This window comes from Patiria miniata, unplaced genomic scaffold (genome assembly GCF_015706575.1).
Source record: "Patiria miniata isolate m_02_andy unplaced genomic scaffold, ASM1570657v1 HiC_scaffold_2, whole genome shotgun sequence".
Taxonomy (NCBI): domain Eukaryota; kingdom Metazoa; phylum Echinodermata; class Asteroidea; order Valvatida; family Asterinidae; genus Patiria; species Patiria miniata.
Window position 1 is genome coordinate 19,560,736 of NW_024037058.1, and position 24,572 is coordinate 19,585,307.

The window sequence follows — 24,572 nt, forward strand, 5'->3', positions numbered from 1 at the left end:
TCATGAATATGGAAATTTTCATTTTCATAAAAACTAAAATGTTGAAATTTCTCCCTTATACTGCTACAAAGGAGGTGGAAAAGTCATAGTAACATGGCAAGAAAGCTGTTTTCAAATTATTTAAGTGATAAAAATCCTATTACATGTTCCCTTTAAGTACACTCCGGCAAGCAATATTTCTGGAAACTATTTCAAACAGCAATGGCCTAGATACCATGCTATATATACAGTGGAATGCCGCTATAACAAACATCGCGGGATCCACAGAAAATGTTTGTAATAGTGATCTTTCGGTGTAGCGATTTGAAGCTACCGATGCTCTGGTACTCACTCTTATAGCGCCCTTCAGAACTTCACCCTGCACACTCTGGTACGGTTACTGAAAGACGACTTTGAACACGTGCCAACTTTTGAATTATGTAATTACAATAGAGCTATATTAAATTACTAGAGCGCTAACTTTTCATTCTTGCGCGAGGCGAAGCTTTGAAGCCGCTCTGGGCGCATGTGCGTGTTTATAGGACACAATCAAAATAGATGGATTGAATTTTAAAAGTGTACTTTATATGCAACGCGCAAGTAGAAGATATGCAAACAACCTTAAGCGCGTCGTGACGGTTCAAAAAACGTCACGGCGAAAAGCATCGCAGGACGCGTGCACATTAGCAAAATGACACACTCATTTTGGTGATCGTGCGTTTTGGTTTTGGGCACATCGGCTTTTGGGCACAAACGCAGATATGCAAATAGACGTACAAAATACGTACACAATTTTGAGTTCTCCATAGGTTTGTGTACAAAACATGGATGCGCCCAGCAGGCATCACTTTGTACATGAGTTAGCACTCTAGTAATTTAATATAGCTCTATGTAATATAGCTCTATAGTAATTACACACTTTCTGAGCTTACTACCTGCAGCAATGGGTGGCTTTCCCCTTAGATTTCTTTGGGAAATAATAGCTACCGTACTTGTCGCTTCTGTTGACATTTTTCAACGACACGTTCGGTACGTTTTGTACACAAATCGGGATCCAAGGATGATGTTCGGTATGGCCAAATTTTTGGTTAAGCGGAGTTCAATATCCGCTTCTTTCACAAGTACCCCCTCACCGGCAACGAAAGAACAGTTGGGGGTGACCGACCGACGCCATCATTTTTGCCTGACTGCAATTTTGCCGCAACACGCGGCCGTACCACTGCGTGTACATAGTACAAATCCCCTGGTGTACGTGCGTCACAGACAAGGAACGGTGCGCGTCAACCAGCTAAATGTCCCGCCCATGGGACGTCGTTGCTAGGTAAAAGGGCGCCCTCTTTTGTTGGCACACGGAGCCCATAGCGTCGTTCCACTGTATGTATATCTTCGGATTCCTCAAACTTCCATTTTTTTGTGTGTGTAAACTTTTGGGGCATTTTTCTTTGCAACTTTTAATTTTACGTACCTCATCCTCAAAGTTGACATGCAAGGTAGCACCAGCAGTATGAGGCCGCTGCAACAGCAATGATCTCCCTGCAAACAAAATAATACAGTCCACTCAGACAAAACTCTTACATTCACTCTTGTTTTTTTACAAGCTCAGTGACCACCGTACTCAGAATTAACAAGCTCGATCGGATCTCGGAAGTTGCGGGCCAACAAATTCATGTTCATGCATGAGTCAAGTGATTGTGCCATGTCATTCCTGGAAGTAGTGCTATGAGTAAAAATAAAATTTAAAAAATAGGTTTTTTTAAACCCCAGGGACCCCATGATGACCTGTGACCCAGTCTGGTCATGTGACATGTTGGGGCTGGGCTACTGATACTTTGGACAAAGTTTGGTGGAAATCGGTCAAAATATGTAGAAGCAATCGACAGTGTCAACGTTTGTTACTAACTAACCGACTAACGGAGAGACACGATGATTTGTTGAGCTGCTATCCCGCAGCTAAAAAAAAAACTAAAACTGGAATGTCTTCACTACTGGAAGGCACAACAAGTTTGCACATTTACTCAGCTTAAAAAACTGACAATTGTTAGTCATGTTTTCAATTTAAAGCCAGAGTTCATCATTTGCAGCTATCCAAAAAGTAACTGGCGTAAATATTGTTGAAAAACATACTTAGTTGAAAGATAGTAAGGGGACTAAACTCCCTGTGAAATTATTCTTTCTGACAAGCTGTCATTTTGAAGTAATCAACGAAAGAAGGCCTTTCCAACGGTGCGTCTTAGGACGCGACGTAGGAAATTTAAATTAGTAGTTCGTTTTATTATTCTGCAAAGCACGCGCAAGCATTGGCACGACGCACATGCACGCGCGGTTGCTATAATTCGTCGAATCAGTGCGCGACATCGCGTAGCTGCAATCGGCTCAGTGAGAACGTGTCTCGGACACTGAATTCAGGCCCAATTCAAAACATGATTCAGCAACTTTTCATTTGAAATCGAGATTCTAGAATGTTGTTTTTCTCGAAATATACAGCTGCAGCTGAGGTGAAACTTCATCAGGTTAGTTGTTCAGTATCCTTCTTTAGATTTTGAGCACTTTTGTTGCTTCAAACAAACAAAATGCACAAACTACAAATGATGGACCATATCTTTAAGATAGTTTCAGAGAGGGCTAATGGAATTCCCTTTCCAGTCTCCGTCAGAATCGTGGTTATAACTCTCAAATGATGCCACTTCCTACAGATTGTCACATGCATCAGCATTTTCGGAGACAAATTCCTGATGCGCAACCACTGTGCCGTATTTTGAAGAAATTTCGAGCAACATGCGCGAGTGTTTAGAACATTTTGCACATGCACCTAATTGAACACGCAGTTGTAATTTTATTCTATATGGCACATCAGGCTGGCGTTTATCTCCAGTTTCCTTGGCATGAAACCGACTTAGAATATTTCTACTCCCTCTGGATGGGATGCTAGTCCATCGCAGGTTACTCCCCAGCTGAAGTGGGTACCCATTTATACTCCTGGGTGGAGAGAGGCAAGTGGGGGTGAAGTGGCTGGCCCAAGGACACATATGGCCAGCAGATGGAATCAAAACCTCTGATTCTCAGATCAGGGCCCAATTTCATAGCGCTGCTTAACAGCCGACTTTGTGCTTACCGAGCCTCCATCTATTTCATAGGGACCGTTAAGCAGTAAGCACAGCAAAAGCACACTTAACCCCAGAAGAAAACTTTGCTTAAATCAGTGACGCAACAATAGAAATCTCCATGCGCGCGCAACAGTTAGCATGAAATAGTGCTTAAGCAGCAGCATGATTTTCTGCTATAGTAAGTACAACTTTTCTGCTTACTGTTAAGCAGTGCTATGAAATTGGGCCCTGGAGTCACAAACCCTAAGCCATACTCCCACGTGACTTAGGTTGCCTCTGTATGACTACGGCTACGGCTGGCGATTACACTTGCGCCTATGGAACTGGCTGCAGCCACTTCCAATCGACATGCATGTTCTAGCCGTAGCCCCGTATTTGGGACACAGCCTTACCTTCAGCCGTGTTGGGTCTGGCTAGCCTACCCTCCATCTCTTCCTTCACCAACACCTGTTCCTCTGTCGATGCTGTAGGGACGAACACCTCTTTCCCCCTGTATCTGTCCTCGGGTCTTGCCTCCCTTGTGGCATGGTCTCTGTCCACCAGTCTGGTGGGCCGTGGGGGTAAGGCGATGTGAGACTTGGGTCTTGGAGGCAGGGTGCTGGATATTTTGGGGGATGGGGTGGTGGCTACCTGTTCTGGTGAGACTTGATGTCTGGATGGCGGTCTGGTGCTTGTATCCTGTATGTACAGAGCGGTAAAAAAAGTAGGTATAACATGATCATACAAACGGACAAGCTTAGAAAAATCTATTTGTACTTTTATTCCTTCAAAGGATATTTTATACCAGGAATTTGGGGGAAGGGAAGGGAGGGGTAAGTCTGAGTATCACCCGTTATCAACGGAGCCAGGTCTCCTGTGTAACATCTGATATGTCTTAACATGCAGATATATGCAAGCCGCGCGCTAGCCAATCGGAGTCGACTTACTAAATCGTGACGTCATGTCATTCCCAAATCAGGACTGATGGTTTGATTGGTCAATCCAAATGCAGTGTTTTGTATTACAACAACAGCTGGGCGCATATCGCGTAACATGCTACAAAGCGCATACGACACAGGTTTTTTTTGTATTCATGTCTATGATGCGCAACGGGTGAATGACCGAAGACCCGATATAGAAAGCGCCCGCTGATTGGTCAAAATCTGGAGGTCAAGATGCGGTTGTCTTGCATAATTAATCAGCGAATCTGCTCAAATGTAATGGACCATGGCAAACTAGGAGGGGTTAGTAGGTGAACCATTTTTGAAGAAGTCCTTTTCATTATTTGGTGAAACTGGGATAAACGTTCTTAAAGGTATTTTTTGTGTAGAAGTTTTGAAAAACGTTTGAACAATCACAAATGTAACACTACAAATTTGAAAGGAGTACCCAATACCTACAATGCTCTAAAACGGTTTCGGAGAAACAAAAATTGTGAAAACTTTATCTCAATATTCTGCAATTAAAAATTGCTGAGGACTTTGTTTTCTATTAAAGACAGACTCGACCTTTCTACCTGGTCTTCTTCACCATCAGCATACGTCCCTTCCATCCGTGACCTTTGACCTGATGTCGCAGCCGGTGACTCCAAATCTCTGCCTGGAGGACTCGTCACCGATTGCACCGAGCCACGCGATAGGACCCCGTCAAACCGACTGTCAGCTCGCAGGGATTCAAGCTCCCCTGCGTCCCCCAGACCCTCTGGGTCTAGGTTTGTCACCGTGTCTGGCTGGGTATCTGTCAGGGAGGGGGTGGCTTCGGCACTTTTAGATCTGAGCGGGTTGTACTTGTTAGCGATGGCCATGCGGGCCGCGGCTTTGTACATAGCAGTGGAACCTGGCGGGTAGGAGGTGAGGGTGGGCGGGGAATAAAAGAGGGAGGGGGAGGTTAATATAGCCACGCAGCGTGGAACATGACTTCATGCATCTTGCATTCAACAGCAATTTCACAAAAGTGTTTTGAAGAACAAAATGAAACTCTTTAAACACAAATAATACTTTCCAAGTGTCGTCTACAAATGCAGAACTCACTGGGTGACGTCTGTCAGACGCTGAATGTAAATCTTTGTCAGTATTTGCTACTCTAGTGTAGTTTCTCAGTATATTTGTCTCACACAGTTCTGTGTATATAACTGGCATAACGTGGAGGAGCAAAATCACTTGTCAGATTGATAGTAAAAGCAAATTCTGAATGACACTATAAAATCAACACCATAATCTCAGATTTTGTTAAAACACCTTTGGTGTAAAAGGGAAATTATGTGGATATTTACATATGAAGTGCAGACAAACCCAACTTTCCTTTCCTAAAATAGCATCACTAAATATTACAAATATTCAATCATTTGCTTCGTTCTTCGGTCTCTGCAAATCTTGATGTTAACATCCCATGCCCCACTGTCTACACTAACAAATCTCTAAGCCTTTAAAATAGCATGAGCTGATAAAAACACATGCAAGTCAATGTGAGATCACTCCAAACATGCAAAACAAAACAAATGACTGAGTTTTGTCAAACATGCAACTCAGGCTAGCAAAAGTTACACTTCAAAGCGATATGAACCATACATTTGTTTTTTAATTCAACAGGGAAAGAGGGTTTAAGGAAAAGATAATCTGAATAACATAAAGCTAAAACCAAATTTAACGTTGTCCCAAATCATCTCTGATACCCAGAAAGAATCTACATTGAAGGTTCTAGGTTCTAGATCTAGCAGTAAGAACAATTTGGTTTGAAAGTAATTTTTTTTTGGGGGGGGGGGGGGAGGGGAACGAAAATTTCTTCACCCCGTTTTCCAAATTTGCAAGTAAAATACCAACACTAAGGTGAGTTTGACACAGTGGTTCGAAGCTAGATCTAGCAATATAAACTTTTTGTTTGGAATGTTAATTTTGGGGGGAAAAATTGAAATATCTTCACCACCTTTTCCAAATTTGCAAGCAAAATACAAAAACTAAGGTGAGGTTGACACAGTGGTACTGTTTTCTCATCTTTTACCTCTGTATTAAACCTAGATTCAATTCTCAACTAGGTCTTTCAACTGTCCCCACGACATCTTTGGTCCTCACACCTTATGAACTATCATTCATAAGGTGTGTGGTCCCCACATTATCGATGAATTGAGGACAGGAACCAAAACGAGGACTCCTCGGTTAGAAAACGTGTACAAAACCAATGAGAGCTGTTGCAAGAAAGTTTGAGTATAAACAAAGGAAAAGGGAACCACTAACAAATGTGCTGGAACGTGTTTGTGTGGTTTTTCCTGCAACATCATTCTGAAACTACAGTTCTCCCCACTTCAAAAACTGAACACTTCTTTTCATCGTTTTCTTCCTCAAGGTTTTTCAGGTTCCCAAGTTACAGTATGTTGATTCTTTGAAAAGCCCTTTGATTTGTTACAAGGAATATTCGTCCACTATCCCCCTAATCTCACCCTCTCCTAAATCAGTAGCAACGTCGGCACCGTGAACCGATGAAGCCGGTCTCCCGCTACTACCACTGGTTCCTGCAGACATAGCTCTTTGCACCTCCTCGTCTGAAACACATGCAGTTGTCTGTGTGGCAATTTAAAGGGAAGATACAACATTTGCAAACATCAAACAACAAAATGATCAAATAATCACGAAATACCTTACTGAATTGCTAGGGATTGACAGTCTAAAGCATCTTGTAAAATGGTGGCTCCTGGTGTGCTGATATTTCAAGAAAAACTGTATTTTTCCCACGCTGGTCGGCCGACCAGCGTTGGAGAAAACTGGCTTTTTTCAAAAACTGCTCCTAACTTTTCATATTTAGTTATTCAGCATTTTCTTTGCAATTGATTACACACCTGTGAAGGGGTACAAGCCTGCTAGACTGATTCTTTACGACGTTACGACGTGTCTAAAATAAAAAGGGTCATTTTCTAAGCCAATTTTATGCCGTAAACATTACATAAATGAGATTATAATACCAAGGCAATGTGTGTAAAGTTGTAAATACAAAATTTCATTGAATAATTATGAATTACACTGGAATATTAGAGTTGAAATTTCAAAGTAGCTATACAGTCCAATGAGAGCTTGTTTTCCTTCAAAATTGCATTGCACGGCCGCCATTTTGTTTTACGTTTTAACAAATTTCGAGCTGAGATCTGACGACTCTCCGTTCAACATCAGACGACTATTTACTGTACGCTGACTAAATACATAAAACATTCACCGAGTTGTGCTATAAATACACCTACTTGTGACGTGTTTTGTGAAATGGATCGCAGGACGCGTCGCAGCTGCAACGCATCGTACATATACGACGCGTCGCATCGCTGCGATGCATCGTACGTTACGAAGAGTTTGATGAAATCGGGTGCAGGTGTCTAGTGCAGCTCACCTCTGTTGCAGACGTTCCTCCTTTGGGTTTCTTCCAATCGTCAAGGACAGACTTCGGTTTACCCTTCTCCGGTTTCGCTTTGGCCGGTTTATCCGCCGGTTTGGAGCTTTTCTTGTCCTCAGGCTTGGAGTCCTTGGGAGCCTTGGGCAGAGCAGGGATGGAGACTTTAGGCTTGGGTTTGATGGAAGAGTCTGAGGTCTGCTGGCTCAGAGAGGCGGATGAGCTGCTCGCTGACGAAGAACTGACCTGAAAGAAAGAGAAAAGTTTCCACCGTTTTTTTCGTAGCCCGGCCCCTTGGTGATATGACCAATCACGGCCATTCCAGAGCTACGAAAGGAAAGGTAATGTCCGTGAGAGAGCCAGTCAGCGGTAATATAACTACAACATTTGCAAACAACAAAAAACTAGTTCGGGAACCGGGTACCCTATTGAAGTAAAACACGGGTATCTGGGTACCCGCAAAATAAACCCCTCCCCAAAATTCAAATCCAGGAAGTTGTCTGAAGGGCGTTATAGCTTTGTGGTGTAAAATGCAGCTTTCGCGAGTGTCATCTGTTGCATGTTTAAATGAAATCTGTTTTGATTTTCAATACAGCCTGGTTTTCATTTTGAAAATTCCCACAAATGGTATTCAAAAGCTTTCTTTCTCATGGTCTGAGAAGTTACTAAGTAATTTGGATAGTTGGTTAGGGGTACCCTAATATGGGGTGTCATGGCCTAGCGGTTAAGAGCACCGGACTCATGCTCTGGTGTTTCAGAGGCAACAGTGGCATGGGTTCGAGCCCGGGCCCGGACACTTGTGCCCTTGAGCAAGGCACTTAACCTTTATTGCTTTGTCCTTCGGATGGGACGTTAAGCCGGAGCCCCCGTGTGTTGTATAAGGCCTAACGCATGTAAAAAAACCCAGTAACACTTATCCCTAAGAGAAGGGGTTTGCCCCGGTGTTTCTGGCCTCCTAGTTATACTCCCCTGTGGAAGAACCAACCAAGTACCAACCAAGTACCCAATCCCATAATCTGGAACCAGTTCCTGACATCAGCAGTCTGGTACTCGGGTACCCAGCACCGACGCACACCCCTATCATCAACCCATTAGTCCTTGTACTGCCCGAAACCTGCCTGGCCTTTTACTCCCACTTGGAATGTAATACAATGTAGTGGGCACGTGTGGTCTAGCGGTGGAGCACAGGATTCATGATCGTGAGGTTGTGGGTTCGAGCCCCGCCGTGGCCATGCGTGTTGTGCCCTTGAGTAAGGCACTTTACCTCAATTACTCCTCTCAACCCAGGTGTTAAATGGGTACCAGCATTATTCAATGCTGGGAAGGTAACAGACTCGCTGTGGAGGAGGTGTGGCGATCCCCCCACAGCAGCATATGAGTCTGGCCCAATCGTCCCCTTTACTTCTTTTTTTACAGTGTAGTACAGGTGCTAATGATAATAGGACATTGCAAACAGCATAAGAAAATCTCTCACTCCCAAAATCATAATTATGCTCTACTTTCGCATGAGGTACGAATTAGTCTCTACAGCATATTTTCCCCAGAAAACAGTTTTTACCTTTTTGATGACACCACTCTGAACTTTTTCCTTAACACCCCCCTCGAGTGACACAGTCAGCTTAGTTGCCGTGGTCATGTCTGTCGTGCTGGGGACCGTGGGAGAAGGGATAGTCTCTGCCGATGGTTCAGCCGCTAGCTTGGCCCTGTTGGCGGCCGCCCTGTCTCCGACACGGACTCTTTCTCCCTTTTTCATTTTTTTCTTGACTGGGGTTTTCATCCGCGGCTGTCCAGTAGGTTTCTTGAAATTAACACAAAATGACAATCATCTAAAGGTATAGTCCATCATTTGTAATTTGTGCATTTTGCTCGTTTGAAGCAACAAAAGTGCCCAAGATCTAAAGAAGAATGCTGAACAACTAACCTGATGACGTTTCAGCTCAGCTTTAGCTGTATATTCCGAGAAAAACAACATTGAAGGATCTCGATTTCAAATCAGAAGTTGCTGAATCATGTTTTGAATTGGGCCTGAATTCAGCATCCGAGACAAATTATAACAGTGGCAAGAAATTTGGGGAACAGTAAAAGTCATTACCCATTTGGCCAACTTAGTTAACAAAGGTGTTGCTTATTGTTATGGTTGATATCAAACAGTTTTACCTTGACTTTCTCTTCCAAAGTCTTGATTTCAGCGACAGTAGCCATCAGTGGCTGTGGGAATAAAACAAATACATTTGGGGAAAAATTACTCTCAAAACATTCCAGAAGATGTAGAAACTATCAAGAAACATCAACATTTATATTAAATAATGAAAGGTTTGCGGAAACACCATGTGCGAATAATTTCTCAACTAAGAGAATGGTTCTGAAAAGAACCAGAGGTATAAACTCGACGTTCCGGTCAGTATGCTCTGACCGTCTTCAGGAGAAAAAACGGTCAGAGCATACTGGCCGAAACGTCGAGTTTATACCTCTGGTTCTTTTCAGAACCATTCTCTTAGTTGAGAAATTATTCGCACATGGTGTTTCCGCATACCTTTCATTATTTAGTATCTCCACCATGCAAAGCCTCAAATCTTACTTAACATTTATATTCTTTGAAAGCAAGAATGCAATGGGAGCTGATCAGCCATAAAATGGCAGCCTGTTACTCAACAATTATTACTTATTATATAACACCAAAGTAAATCCTTGTCATTTGATTGAGGATTGTAGGTCACGCGGCATTCATTAATCGAACCATTGCACGGCCTACGTCATAACCGTGCATTTTTTGGTTCCATTCACCTTGCATTTTCGTCCCATCCCTTTTGATCTATTGCACGCTGCGCGCACGCTAAGACGCGCAGCGGCCCGGCGCTATACGATCTTCGCGTTGATGCAGTTGCCTTGATGATTTTTTGTAGTTTTAACAACTTACAACGTTAATTTTCATTATTGTCAATGATTTGACTTTTAAACCTTTGTTAGCCTTGAATAAGCTGAAAAAGTAGTGGATATGATACAATTTGGTGAGTTTTGCTTGTTCTTCAAGTTTTATCCTCCAATCGAATGACAAAGATCTACTTGGATGTTATATAAAACAAATAATGAATGTTATGCATTCGTGCAATGGTGAGAATATTTTCATTCGTTGAAAGATGGAATGTTCCATTCAAGACATTCAATCTTTCAACTCATGAAAATATTCTCACCATTGCACCCATAAACATTCATTATTTGTATAACAATTTTAAATAATTGGCTGCCAGACGTTCTGTTCTTGCGGGCTGGGCTGGTTTCTGCCCCTCAATCCATATCGAAAATGTACGAACCGGCAGCCAGTGTGCTTGGAAAGCAGATCTGTTTGTGCCCAAAACAGAAACCTATTTTCTGAGGGTTGCAGATGTCAAAAAGAAAATAAGGAGGTTTTTTTGTTGGAATATACAAACATACAAGTTGAAAATGTGTTAATAGAACAAACAAAAATGCAATTTGCTGAAGATCAAATGATATAAATGAGAAACGATATATTTGACGCATAAAAATAACCCGCACATACCTGCGATGTTCTATCCAGCTTGAGTGGTTTGGGGATAGTGACTGGTATTTTCTGCTTGAGTAGTGACTTGGCATCAATCTTCATTTTGGACATGCTGTACTTGGACACTTCCTCAGGTGGCTGCTTGAGATCTGACAGACGGATGTCTCCTACTTTGATCTCCTTGGATTCCTTCTTCTTAACCTCCTCTAACTCTGAGAATTGAAAATGGAGGGGGGGGGGGGGAGAAGGGACAAACGCCGCAAATAGGTTTTAGTGCATTTTCTTTAACATCAATGGCAGTAGGTTAATTTAGTTGGTTCAACAGTCCTCCTACCCAGAAAACCGCAATTTCCCACCAAGGTACCCTACTTGAAATAAGTCAACAGACTTTCGTGGGATGTCCCGGCCAATTGCCAATTTACAATCGCTGAATAAGGGAATAAATGTGCGCTCCGGAGGTTTTTATCACGCTGTTTAAGACCGCTTAGAGTCTGGGTGCTGATAATTACCCGAGCCGGAGGCGAGGGTAATTATCAGCACCCAGACTCTAAGCGGTCTTAAACAGAGTGATAAATACCGACCGAGCACACATTTATTCCCATTCATAAATACCTTTTCAGTAAAAAAATATCAAATAATTCGTTCAAAAAATCCCGATTTTGTTCAACAAGTTCACTTCATGCTTTTTGAAACATCCCTCTAGCAAAATAATGGAGTGTTCAGCTGGTGAGTAAAATGTAAACAACCCTTTTATGGAGATTGACGCGCGTGTAGCACGTTCTGCCCGATGTCACGCAGAACGCACCTGGGGCGTTGCGTTTTGAATTTAGAACTATAAAATTCTGACTTGCTGGTAGTGTTGCGCATGCCTACGGGAGGATTGTGAACGTTCAACCAATGAACGGTAAGAGGCACTGCATTTTTAGGAGTCCACATTTCATTGTGACACTGGAAAAGTGTTTAAGACCAGCTAGCCATGTCTTTATCATCCGTTTAAGACCGGCCACGTGACGGGCTCTCGACCAATAGGAATAGCTAAACTGTCTGACGTATTTATGAATAAACAGATAAATACCTGATGCCCTGACTGTCATCTTAGAGCCTGCTTCCTTATGTTGTGTCTCTTCTCCTTCCTCCTCTGCCTCCGAACCAGAGTCATCTTCAATTTCACTCTCATCCTTAGGGAAAGAAATCCAGTAGCCACAAACAGGGTTAGGCAAACAATATGATTTATATAAAATCCTTTTTTTTTTAAGACGGGCCTTCAAAAGGACTTTACTGAATATTTAAAACTTTTAAACTGAGGTTTTATCACTGGTGATGTTTTAAGACAATTGTGACGACGATTCTTGAAATCGCATTTTTGGACAAAAGAGGTTTTAGGGTCATTGTGTTTAAATGGTAATATTTTTATAAGGGATTGAGCAATTTCAGTAATTTTTTTCATCTAAAAGTAGCTTAAAAAATTGGCTTTCCAGTCATTATTATTTTTGCTGCTACATATTTTTTTAAATATGAAATATAATTTTGGGGGTTTGAGTTCCGCTTTTTTTTATTCACCCTGTATGACAAAGACAGACCTATAACAAAACACTCTTTATAGCCGGCACACTAACCTCCGAGACGTCAAAGTCACTTCCGGATGAGGGCGGGGAGGGGGTAGGGGACGGCCCTGGCGAGATGCCAAACTGAGGCATGTCAAAGTCCAGCTGAACATCGTCTGTCTGGGTCAGATTCAACCTGCTGGATCTGCTGCGACGCTTTCTAGTCAGAGACAGAGCTGTGGATATAAACGAACGTAGAACTTCGTTGTCGAAATATGGACAACAGTATTGCCTGGGAATCTTCATGCTCAATGGAGGATCAGCAGGGTTTGACCTTCACTTTTTTATTCACTAGCCAGCCGAACTACTGAAACAGACTCTTAACTAGCCCACGGGCATTTTCACTAGCCGCATGGTTGTTTTTTTAAGCTCAAATACAAACTGGCGTACTTTCAGGCTCAATTCTGAGGCAACTTTGTCAGTGTTTTCAAAAACAGATCTAATAATTTAACCCTTTAAAACAGTTGATAAAAATAGACCCAAATTGATACAGGTTTGCTTTCTGAATTTCATGATTTATTTCTTCCTGTCCTTTCATCTTTGCCGTATCTCAATAAGTTTTTGACTTGCCAGCCGGGCTACTTAAGGAATAGTTTGACTAGCCTGCCCCTGTTTTGACTAGCATTTGGCTAGCGAGCTACCGCTAATTTTGAACCCTGGGATCAGTTGGGACTTGGATAGAATGGGAAGCAAGTTTGTTACATCACAGGATGTGATTACACTGCAATTCGCAAAAGTTTAAGACATTTTAACTTTGCCGAAACCGGTATGCATCATTAATTTGTTTTGCTTTCACATTCGTCCAAAGTACGACTCAGCCTGTACATCACATACTGGAGTAGACTGTTTGTCATTGGTGCATTTTTGTTTCTTTGAAGCAACAACAGTGCTTTAGATACTCTAAAGATGGGTGTTTAACAACTACCGTGAGCGTTAGCTTCGTGAATGCTGTATATGTCGAGAAAACACAATATTCTGGACCTCGATTCTCAATTCAAAACTGATCATCAATCAACCTATACGGTGGCTCTGAAGGAACATTATAGCGAGGAATTCCTTCTTTGACTGTGAAAATTTCTTTCTTAGACATCAGAGAAATAAAATCACCCTGCCAAAAAAAAAAGGTCAGCAAAATTTGTAAACATTAATTGGGTGAGAGAATGGATGCCTCACAGGGCTTGAAAGTTGTGCCAGAAATTCATGAATGCAATGGGATCTTTTGGGCCACAAATATAAACTGGAAACCCACCTTTGACTCGACTTGTGATCTCAGCTCTCCTGGTATCTTGACCTGAGGTCAGGAGGTCGATGGCAGACAGACGTCTTGGGGTCATGTAGGGTGAGGTGTACATCTCGGTGGGTGCCAGGGAGAACTCGCTGCCTGAATCCTCGTCACCGCTCTGAGAAATCAAGAGAAAAGTAGCAAAGCGTAGAGCTTTAAATTACAGCGCTTACATGCCGTTATGCAATGTAGCCTGAATGGAAAGCTCAACAATATTGGAAGCTTTTGCACGGCTATACTTGCTTCTGTGTTTGTATTCCATACATGTGCGCTATTGAAACTGATACGCCAAAAATTGAAACGCTCAATCGGTAAACAAGCGTTTTATTATGCTCTGCACCATACCGATTATTTTTTGTTCAAAGCAAGCCTACACTGGCCACATTTCGTCACCATTTTCACGAAGGGACGGGCATGTCAAAATTGACAATTTTTTCGATTTCAAATTTTTCCCCAATTTTTCTTTAAAAATGGTACTTAAGCATTCTGACATGTTTCCGTAAGCAAAACATCATTAATTCCTGAATAACATTAATGACGTCAGGGGCAGGCATCTCGATAAGTGCATGTTGCGATTTCACGAAGAGACGCGAACATGCCTGCCCCCATGAACACGTACAAAACGTATTGCACGGAAAGGCGGTAAAAGTAGGTCAACGGAGATTTTCGATTTCACGAAGGGACGGGCATCTTTGTCACATTCTCAGCTGCGTGCGCGCAATCGAACACGCGCGCCCTTCCCTATGGAAAAGCACATTAAACAAGAAGGGCGTAAATGTGGAACAGTTGAATTTTCGTTTTCACGAAGGGACGGGCATCTTTACTAATTAATTTTGGCTAATTAACCACTTTATTAATTATAATTACTGGGTTCAAATTAAAGTTTACCTATCAAAGAATTACGTCAAGGTTTCCCTACTGCATAAAGTTGTTGCAAAGTAGTAGTTTTTGCTGTTTTAAAAACGGAGAAACTTCTCTTGCGATTATCTCGAAAACATTTTTCCTTCAAAATACACATGCCCGTCCCTTCATGAAACCGGTGACGATTTGTGAGACGTTCTGGCAAAATGAGACAGAAACAGGCACAGGCCGTAGTGGAGAGAAATACAAAAATCCAAATGAAGATGATTTTTTTTTTGGGGGGGGGGATTTTTTATTTATTGATATTTGTAATCTTTGATGTCTACTTCACATATTTTACAGAAGTATCAAAATCATGGAATGAAAGCGTTTGTTTTTAAGGGAAAACAATTGGCATCTTTCATTTTCCCGAATATATAAAGCTTGAAACCCTAAAGACCTTTCTCTCAGTATTTTACTCTTTTGACATGTTAATAAATGCAAATTTTATACAGCTGTAATTGGTCAATTGAATATCTGATTGAAGTGCAACAAACAGTACTGTAAGGAACATTTCATTGTTATTACCTGCAAACCCTCATTTTGACCTTTGCCCAGTTCTGTGTGTTTAATAGCCAGATTGCCTCACATTTGCTGTAAGCTAGCATTGCATTCAGAATGCATTCAGAGCACATCCTGCGCATTCAACAACATTAGATTGGAAAAAATGGGAGCCGTAATTCGACTGTGCAATATGTATGGCAAATATGCAGATATGCGTGATGTCACACTTCTATGGCACATAGCTATAAAGATATCGACAAAAAAAAATTGATTTATGGCTTAAAGGTATAGTCCATCATTTGTAATTTGTGCATTTTGTTCGTTTGAAGCAACAACAGTGTTCAAATTCTAAAGAAGGGTGCTGAACAGCTAACCTGATGAAATTTCGGCTCAGCTTCAGCTGTATATTTTGAGAAAAACAACATTCTAGGATCTCGATTTCAAATCAAAAGTTGCTGAATCATGTTTTGAATTGGGCCTGAATTCAGTGTCCGAGACACGTTCTCACTGAGCTAATTGCAGCTACGCGATGTTGCGCACCAACCCGACGAATTATAGCAACTGCGCATGCGTGTGCATCGTGCCAACGCTTGTGCGCACTTCGCCTATTGAAAAAACGAACTACTAATGGAAATTTCCAACGGTGCTTCTTAAGACGCACCGTTGGAAAGGCCTTCTGTCGTTGACTTCTTCAAAATGACAGCTTGCCAGAAAAAATAATTTCACAGGGAGTTTAGTCCCCTTACTATCTTTCAACCAAGTATGTTTTTCAACAATAAATACACCAGTTATTTTTTGGATAGCTGCAAATAATGGACTCTGGCTTTAAAGTGAAAGAAAACTCAGACTCACCTTAACAGAAGATGCATGTGAGGTTGAAGGTGAAGCCCGTCCACCTCGGAAACGCTCGTTGAAATCTAGATTATAGGGAACCTGAATAAACGAATGAGAAAGCCAAAAAGGGCGTATAACATCCTGCTTGGTTTTACAGATGTGGTACACGTTTTCACTATACAGGCTGAGTAAAAAATACGAAACCCAAACATTGGGACCATTGTTTTAGTGAAGTTCTGCAGGTAGCACTTTCAAAATCTAGGATATGAAAGCCCAATTCATAAGCTTTCTTTTAGTACAAGAATCATTCAAATCACTTATGTATTTTTGAAGTTAAGGAATTTTAAACACAACCCCCGTTTTAAAGTTCTGCCCAAGGATCACAAAAAGGTGTGCGTTCTTTCAGCAAAACGAAAACAATTCACACATATCCTTATGTGATTTGTTTTCGTTTTGCTGTAAGAACGCTAATCTTTTTTTGTGATCTGTGGACAGAACCTTAAAATGGTGGTTGTGTTTAAAATAAAATGAGTGATTTGAACGATTCTTGTACTAAAAAACAGCTTATGAATTGGGCTTTCATATCCTAGATTTTGAAAGTGCTCCATGCAGAAATTCACTAAAACAATGGTCCCGACATTTGGGTTTTATTTATTTTTTTGACTCACCCTGTACATGAACATGCCACATTTTTAGAGCAATTCCTTTTTGTGTATGTGGATCCAACAAATATAAAAAAATGTGATATTTTGTTTTTATAAAGTGTACATATCCACCATTATTGGTAGTAAAGACGCTACATCATTATTGCCCTGCTCATTTGGCCAATGAAACATTCCAAAGACCGTCAATCTCAGCTCCCTTGGGAGTATACAGCTTGATGTTGCCATTTCGGCACAAAGCAGCTATATTCAATCACAATAACCATCTCTGCCCTCACAGGTACCCATTTACTCCTTGGTGGGGAGAAGCAATGAGTGACAAAGTTGCCTTGCCCAAGGCCACACGCACCATAACCCCAGGCTGGACTCGAACCCACAACCTGCAGAATTACCCGCAGAACCACAAGCTCCTTACTCCAGACCACGACTCTCCACAAATGTACTTAGACCAACAAATCGTCACCGACACCACGAAGTAACACTCTACCGTGTTAAACCATATATTTTTCGATTTTCAGTTTTTTTGATTTTTAAACATTATTCATCAAGGCCTACCATTGCACGAAGTTTCAAAGCTTCAAGAGCTTTACTTTAATAATTACGCTAAGTATCCATGGCAACTTTTGCGCAAAAGTGACAATTTTCGTTTTCACGAAGTAACACTCAAGTTCCATTTACCATTGCAATGCATGGCGCGCACTCTGCTCATAAGTGAGCAAAAACGTTTTCACGAAGTAACACTCTTCTTGTAATAAGTTGTATGAGCGCGCGCGCTGACCTGAAGTTGCACTTTCCTCGTGTTGAATACATTGAAGAGTGTTACTTCGTGAAAACGAAAATTTACAGTTTCGCAGCCTTTTCGGTTTCACGAACTAACACTCATCTTTTATCTCTTATTTCTTGTTTATTTAATACACAAACGGGTGAAAAACAGCAGATTTAATAAATTCAATTCATCAAGTGTCCGCAACGAGAAACCCAACTGAAAATATTCTGTCGTTTTGACGCAAAGTGTTGTTTTAGAAGGCGTTCAACTTTAGTAGCCGTTTTCTGCGATTGCTAGTTTTTACTGGTATGTTGATGGGTGTTACTTCGTGGTGTCGGTGACGAAATGCTTAACAGACTCCAGGAATATTGAGTGTGTTAAGAAAATCCTGCAAGTGTGTTGGGTTTCTGTCTACCAACCAGGTAGCTATCCAAGTCCAATGGATCAGGGTTTTCTGCAGCTCCTTCATAGCGCACTGCAGGATCTTCATAGATCTCAGACTCTGAAAAAAAGAAAGACAGAGTCTGAACCAGTTACTTAGGGGAAGCAACTTCTGAGCATTAACGAAGTCCGCACAAGCCAATCACGAAATAATCACCTCCAGTCTCAAGTCAAGCCACAAACTATTCAAATAATCTGTGACGAAGGCAATCCTTTAATAGTCACTGTTCATCCCATTTCTTGGTACCTGACTTGTGATTTGACTTGTAATAATAATACTGGAGTCTTATATAGCGCACATATCTACCAACAATTAGGTACTCAAGGTAATTATGCCTAGTTTTAAAGACAGATAAATGAAGTTTATGAGAACAATGAGACCCATTATGTAGCACCTTTATAGAGGGTAAACCCCTTCCCTTTGCGACAAGTGTTACTGGTTTTTTTTAAAGAGGTTGTGGAATGCTCGAAGACATTTCCGTCATTTTTCGGGTATATGTAGCCTAAGGTGTGATAAAATAAAAACAACTATTGTGTCCGTCATGAAATGAGTACAAAAGGTACTTTTGAGAGCTGTTTTTCAGGTCCTGTTTCAACCCGAACGTACAATTTGTGTACAAGTCGTCGTTGGGGGCAGCAAAAAAAAAAACATACTAAATCGTGACGTAATAAACAGGACTCGTTTATACTACGCTGCATCGGGAGTCCTGTTTATTACGTCACGATTTACTATGGTTTTTTTTGCTGCCCCCAACGACGACTTTTACACAAATTGCACATTCGGGTCGAAACAGGACCTGAAAAACAGCTCTCAAAAGTACCTTTTGTACTCATTTCATGACAGACACAATAGTTGTTTTTATTTCATCACACCTTAGGCTACATATACCCGAAAAATAACGGATATGTCTTCGAGAATTCCACAACCTCTTTAACGTGCATTACACAACACACAGGACCTACGGCTTTACGTCCCATCCGAAGGATGAAGCATCAGTGGTAAAGTGCCTTGCTCAAGAGCACAAGGACCATGTTCCCCGTCAGGATTCAAACCCATGTACCACGGCACACGAGTCAAACACTGTACTTATTGGACCACAGCCCCCCCAATGGACTTTGTCAATCATCCTTTTCTGACGGTAAGTTAAAGAGATTAAAGTGATATATTTTAGAATTTTTTTCTTTCACTATATCATCAAACCCTTGAAGGACATTGCTGCCATTTTGTAGATTTTGTACTTTTAGTAGATTTAGTTACTTTTCAGCAGCTTTACCTTGATGTGTTTTTTAATTGATTTGCAAAAATATTCAATAATATGTGAATTATTTTTTTTATAAAAGTAACAACACTCAATTAAATTTAAGAGTGCTGCAGTCTGTCAAAAAAGTTTAAATCTAGTAAAAATAAATTGTAAAGAAAATAAAAGAAAGTACAGCATTCCGGATTTACCTGTTTCGAGATTTTCATCTGGGAACTGAGTCTTGCTTGATGATGGCAAAACTAATGCAAAATAAAACCATCACACACACATCTCCATTATTACTTGAACTGACTTTTGGTTCCGTAAAAGGAAGCTTAGAGCAGATTATAGTTACAAACTTCGAAGAGTTGACGAGCAACTCAGGTGGATTTTAAAAGCTTTCAATTTGTTGTGCAAATTCCAACCTAGTAATATGATTCTCTCAGAAATCCATTAATTAATACTCATTAATATGCAATCTACTAATCAATTCATATATCGTCTATACATAATTCACTTCAGGAATGTTAACATGCAATTCACTAATTGATTCATCAATTGTTTTTATATAACCGACATACAGATCCTTGTCATTTGATTGGTGGAACTCACATCACGTGGCATTCGTTATTGCTCCCATTCATGCCGCGGCTCAAAAAGTACTATCCGCCCATGGGGAATGGGAAATACTATTGAACAGTTAGGATCATGACGCGGTATTTGTGTGCAAATGCATGCTGGTGTGCGCGTTCAGCGTTGCGCGTATTGTTCCAAAGAGCCAGTGCTACAGCGTTACGCGTTGGGTTCAAACATTTTCGTGAAAGTGTGGTTTGGAAGAGAGAAATACATTTTCCTCCAGTTTTGTATTGAAATGAAAGTTCAAATATATCAAATGGCAAGGATCTATATGTCAGTTATATAAAACAAATATTGAGTGGCTTTAAATTGTGAAATGGGAGGAATATTATCGCTCGGTAAAAACTGGACTTTTCCATTTCACTCGGCTCCGCCTCTTGAAATGGAAAAGTGCAGATTTTACCTTGCAATAATATTCCTCCTATTCCACGCTGAGCCACTCAATATTTGTATAATAATTTATTCAATCAAAGGGCCCATGTTATTAAATTTTTTTTAATGCAATCCTTCAAAATGCACCTTTGTGTCCCATGTCACTTTATTTTCAATTTCCATTTTGTCATTTTCAAGGGTAGTTTGGTGCCTTTTTACATTTTTTTTTAAAATGCAAATTTCCATATTCATGAGAACAAGTGTGATGTCATTTCAGGCAGAAACCTCAATGTTACACCTATTTCAGCACCAAAAGTTGCCAGAGTTTTGGTTATTTTGCTGTCACAAATTTTCCTTTCTGTTGTGCTTTGTTGTTGTTTCCCGTATCAACAAACTTTTCTCATGAATGTTTTCAATGAGCAAATTTTTTTTGGGGGGGGGGGTTTCACAATTTGAGCAGAAAACCCCTACAAAAAAACCCTGCACAGTGTCTGCCTAAAATGTTTACAACAGCGCCCTCAGTTGTCAGGAAAAGCATTGAAAATGTTAAATGTTTAAATAAGTGCACTTTTCAATCAAATGTACCAAAAGAGATCTCAGATAGTTTTCAAAAAGAAAAGAATTATTCAAAAAGAAGAAAGATGCACAAAATATGTTGCTAAGTAAACTTCATGCCATGTTCCTTAAGCCGGCCTCAGGTCAACCTTGCGACAACACAGATCAGCCGGTGACTGACTTTTCAGGATCAAGCTGTGCCTGAGCTAAGACCGTCGGGAACATTTCAGTCACCGATTTTGTGCGACCTGAGTGTAACTGCGACGATATTAAAATGATCGGAATTAGTCGGCGCTCAAAAAAATCAACAGTCGCAAGAGTAGAAAAATTGCAACTTCTACGACGACGTCGCGATCGTGTGCTCATCAAGATCATCCTTTTCAATTGTTAAGCCAATCAGCATACTACACTGGCGCTCCGCGCCTTCTGCGCAACATCACGCAGCACGCACCACGCGCGCGACAATCACCATATAAGGAGATTGTTTACCTACTCGCAAGAGGATATTCCATACCATAGCTAGAGGGGTGTTTGAAAAAAAAATGAAATAAAACTGTTCAACAAAATCATTGGAAATGTATAATTTTTGACTTGTGTCGACTTTTTGACTCTTTGTGAATGGGAATACAAGTACATTTAAGACCGTATCAGGAGAATGCGCGCTGATAATGGCTCGAGCCGAACCAGCAAAACATATATTTACTCCCTTATTGGTAAAGAAATCACATGACTGTCTATGCTGTGGAATCGTGGTGAATCGTTGCGTCGAGGGTGACATGAGCATAGTTGCGATTATTTTACGTCGGGATGCCGCTTGTTCAAGAGAGTCACACGATTTCTCAGTTTTAAAATACCACTTACTTTTAGTGTGGTCGATGACGAAGAGGTGGTTCATGTATCCCATCATGAGATCTCCTCTAGCGTTGATGAAGCGTGCACAGCTGATAGGCTCGTCCAGAGCTATCTCTGTCAGGAGTAACTTGTCTGCATCCCACACCTTGACTGCACCATCCGAACTGAGAGAAAAAGTGATTCAAATAGAGAGTGAGAATTTCTGGAAGGAATTCAACAATGCCAATTCTTGTCAGCATTTAGGTCGGATGGGGGGGGGGGGGGGACCAGAAGCCCCCTTCCCCTCCTCTCCCCCCCCCCCCCCCCCCCCCCTCCCCCCGAACCCCCCCCCCCCCCCCCACCAGATAGGCTCCTAATATTGAATTTATATCGTATTGGTTGAGAAGATATGTGATGCGATCAAGCTACATGAGTCGTTTTGTCGGGAATTTTCATTTGGAGATTCAGGCCAAAATAGGGCCACTTCATCACATCACTTCAACACATTTCTTGGTGTTCCGACTTCCAATTTTTTTTTAACTATAATCGTTTTTTTAGGGTTCAAGCAAAAACCCACAAATAAAGAACAGTCCCTTTTGAAACTGAAACAGTCTGATTTCCCTTATTGTGGTTATTTCGGCAATTTCAGGAGACCCTTTTTTATGGGAGTGTATAGAAACGTAAAAGGTTTGGAAAAGTCTATCGAGCACAGTGTGCAATTTTTGGGACGGTAACCGTGTTTTCAATCCAAACCAACCGTCTGTGAATGACTGGTGTTATTGGCCTTTGTGGACAGTGTATGGTTCAGGATTCTAAACAACTTTCCCAGAATCTTCCCTCAATGAAGGGCCCAATTTCATGGCGCTGCTAACCACAGAATTCCGCGCTTACGATCACCATTCTGTGCAAACAGCACTAGCAGAACAATTCTGCACTATTGACCCAGTAAGCACAGTCTCCTTACTTACAGGATGCAAGAGTGCGCATTAGCCAAAATCCCTCGCTAAACCTGTGAAATACGCTAACTGCAAGCACATAATTTTCAGCTACAGTAAGCAGGAATTTTTCGCTTACTGTAAGCAGAGCCTGATATAACTGGCCTGTTATGGGTATCACTGGTCTGCAACTTATCAGGAACATTATAATGGGATGTACTCCTAAGTACTCTCCGTCACCTGCAAGAAACAAAGATGGCCAGATTCAGACAAGAGTCCACGGCCACTATGGGTGCCGTGTGGTCCCTCCGGGTCTCTCGCATCTCCTCCCCTACATCGTTAGTGGGATAGCCCATCATGTTGGTGACCGGTTTCAGCTGGTGTAGCGACAAGCTGCCCTCAGAGTGGCCGGTCAGAAAAACAGAACCCTGCAAATCATAAAAATGGGTAGAGTCATTCAAGATGGCTTGAACGTGCGGTTTTTTGGGGGGCATGGGGGGAGGGGGTTTAGGGTTGCAACCCAGAAATCAACGTTCAAACTGAAATGCTTATTATCTGGTGAGTGTTGAAGTCGAGTCCATCACAAGTTCTGACAAGCCCTACAGTCACAAGTCAAGTCACAAGTGATTGGCTTGTGATTTAAGTTGTGATTTGCTTGTGATTCCTGATTTGATTTGTGATTGGCTTGTGATTTGACTTTGTGATTGGCTTGTGATTTGACTTGTGATTGGTTTGTGATTTGACTTGTGATTGGCATGTCACTTGACTTGCAATTGGCTTGTGATTTGGCTTATGATTGGCTTGTCATCTGACTTGTGATTGGCTTGTCATTTAAATTGTGATTGGCTTGTGACTGACACGATTACAACTCTATAAGTCCTAAGCGCTTACCAATCTGGCAAAGGCAGTGACGTCTCGAGGAACCACCACCAGATGCTGGAGCTCCAGGCTCGGTAAGGACCAGAACTGGTAGACGTCCTCGTCTCGCAGGTGGCTCTTGGCAACGAGGGCGCTGTGGGCGTGGTCAAACTCCATGTCAAATATCTACGCAGAGAGTAGAGATGTAAAAGACCTGGGATTGAGAATGATTTTTCTTCAACATCCAAAAAGAACCGGAAATACTTCAAACTTTGGCCCCGTATTTTAAGATTGGTAATTCCTGAGGCCTAACATGGACCCATATAGGGTTCCATCACTGACCCACATGACCTGGCCAACACCTCGGCAATTCCACGGTTACTCACGTTACGAAAATGTAGCGTGAGTAACCGATTTTTGTGCACCTTGTTTATCATACATAACACATTTTTCTGGATGTCATCTTTGGTGCATAGGTAGGTCTAGGTCTACTCTATCTACCATGGGGATAACAGTTATTAAACCTTTTCGGTATTGGTAATTACAGCCCAAGGAATCTCAAAAGTACATCAAATATGTAACGTGAGTAACCGTGGAATTGCCCACCTGAGTACCAGAAAGTCAGCAACATCATTTTAGTAGGCAAAGATCGTATAGTGTCGCCCGCATGTAAGTAGTAGGCAAGTCTTCAAATTTGTAAGGGATGCAGGCAAAAACTGTGAGAAAAACGCAGAGCCAACTCACTGTAAACAGCACAGGTAGTGAAAATCATGCTATTTGATATCAAAAGACTTTGCGATTATTTTACGTGAAAATAAGCCCTGTCTAGTTTACAACTCACAGCACGGTTGCCAACCACACGCTTGCCTACTGCAATGGTGGCCGATCACATGGAAACCAGATGGTCACATGGTACTGTGAGGTCATACAATCTAGTTTACAACTCACGGCATGGTTGCCAACCAAACGCTTGCCTACTGCAATGGTGGCCGATCACATGGAAACCAGCTGGTCACATGGTACTGTGAGGTCATACAATCTAGTTTACAACTCACGGCATGGTTGCCAACCAAACGCTTGCCTACTGCAATGGTGGCCGATCACATGGAAACTAGATGGTCACATGGTACTGTGAGGTCATACAATCTAGTTTACAACTCACGGCATGGTTGCCAACCAAACGATTGCCTACTGCAATGGT

General features: G+C 41.6%; 1 protein-coding gene across 4 annotated transcripts in view; it reads right to left on the reverse strand.

Moving 5' to 3' along the window:
• Positions 1-24,572, reverse strand: part of LOC119726802 — a 59,036-nt gene that overhangs the window by 12,397 nt on the left and 22,067 nt on the right. For 3 of the 4 annotated variants that reach the window (XM_038198660.1, XM_038198661.1, XM_038198659.1), the window contains exons 15-31: positions 23,405-23,557; positions 22,754-22,941; positions 21,609-21,763; positions 19,394-19,444; positions 17,922-18,004; positions 16,093-16,173; positions 13,804-13,954; positions 12,567-12,730; positions 12,026-12,128; positions 10,969-11,162; positions 9,588-9,638; positions 8,989-9,228; positions 7,431-7,676; positions 6,496-6,616; positions 4,579-4,898; positions 3,476-3,761; positions 1,445-1,512 (exon numbers count right to left, since the gene is read on the reverse strand). In XM_038198660.1, the coding sequence (XP_038054588.1) occupies positions 1,445-1,512; positions 3,476-3,761; positions 4,579-4,898; positions 6,496-6,616; positions 7,431-7,676; positions 8,989-9,228; positions 9,588-9,638; positions 10,969-11,162; positions 12,026-12,128; positions 12,567-12,730; positions 13,804-13,954; positions 16,093-16,173; positions 17,922-18,004; positions 19,394-19,444; positions 21,609-21,763; positions 22,754-22,941; positions 23,405-23,557 (2,655 nt within the window). The remainder of the gene's footprint in view (positions 1-1,444; positions 1,513-3,475; positions 3,762-4,578; positions 4,899-6,495; positions 6,617-7,430; positions 7,677-8,988; positions 9,229-9,587; positions 9,639-10,968; positions 11,163-12,025; positions 12,129-12,566; positions 12,731-13,803; positions 13,955-16,092; positions 16,174-17,921; positions 18,005-19,393; positions 19,445-21,608; positions 21,764-22,753; positions 22,942-23,404; positions 23,558-24,572) is intronic. The other variant, XM_038198662.1, reaches the window with a different exon arrangement.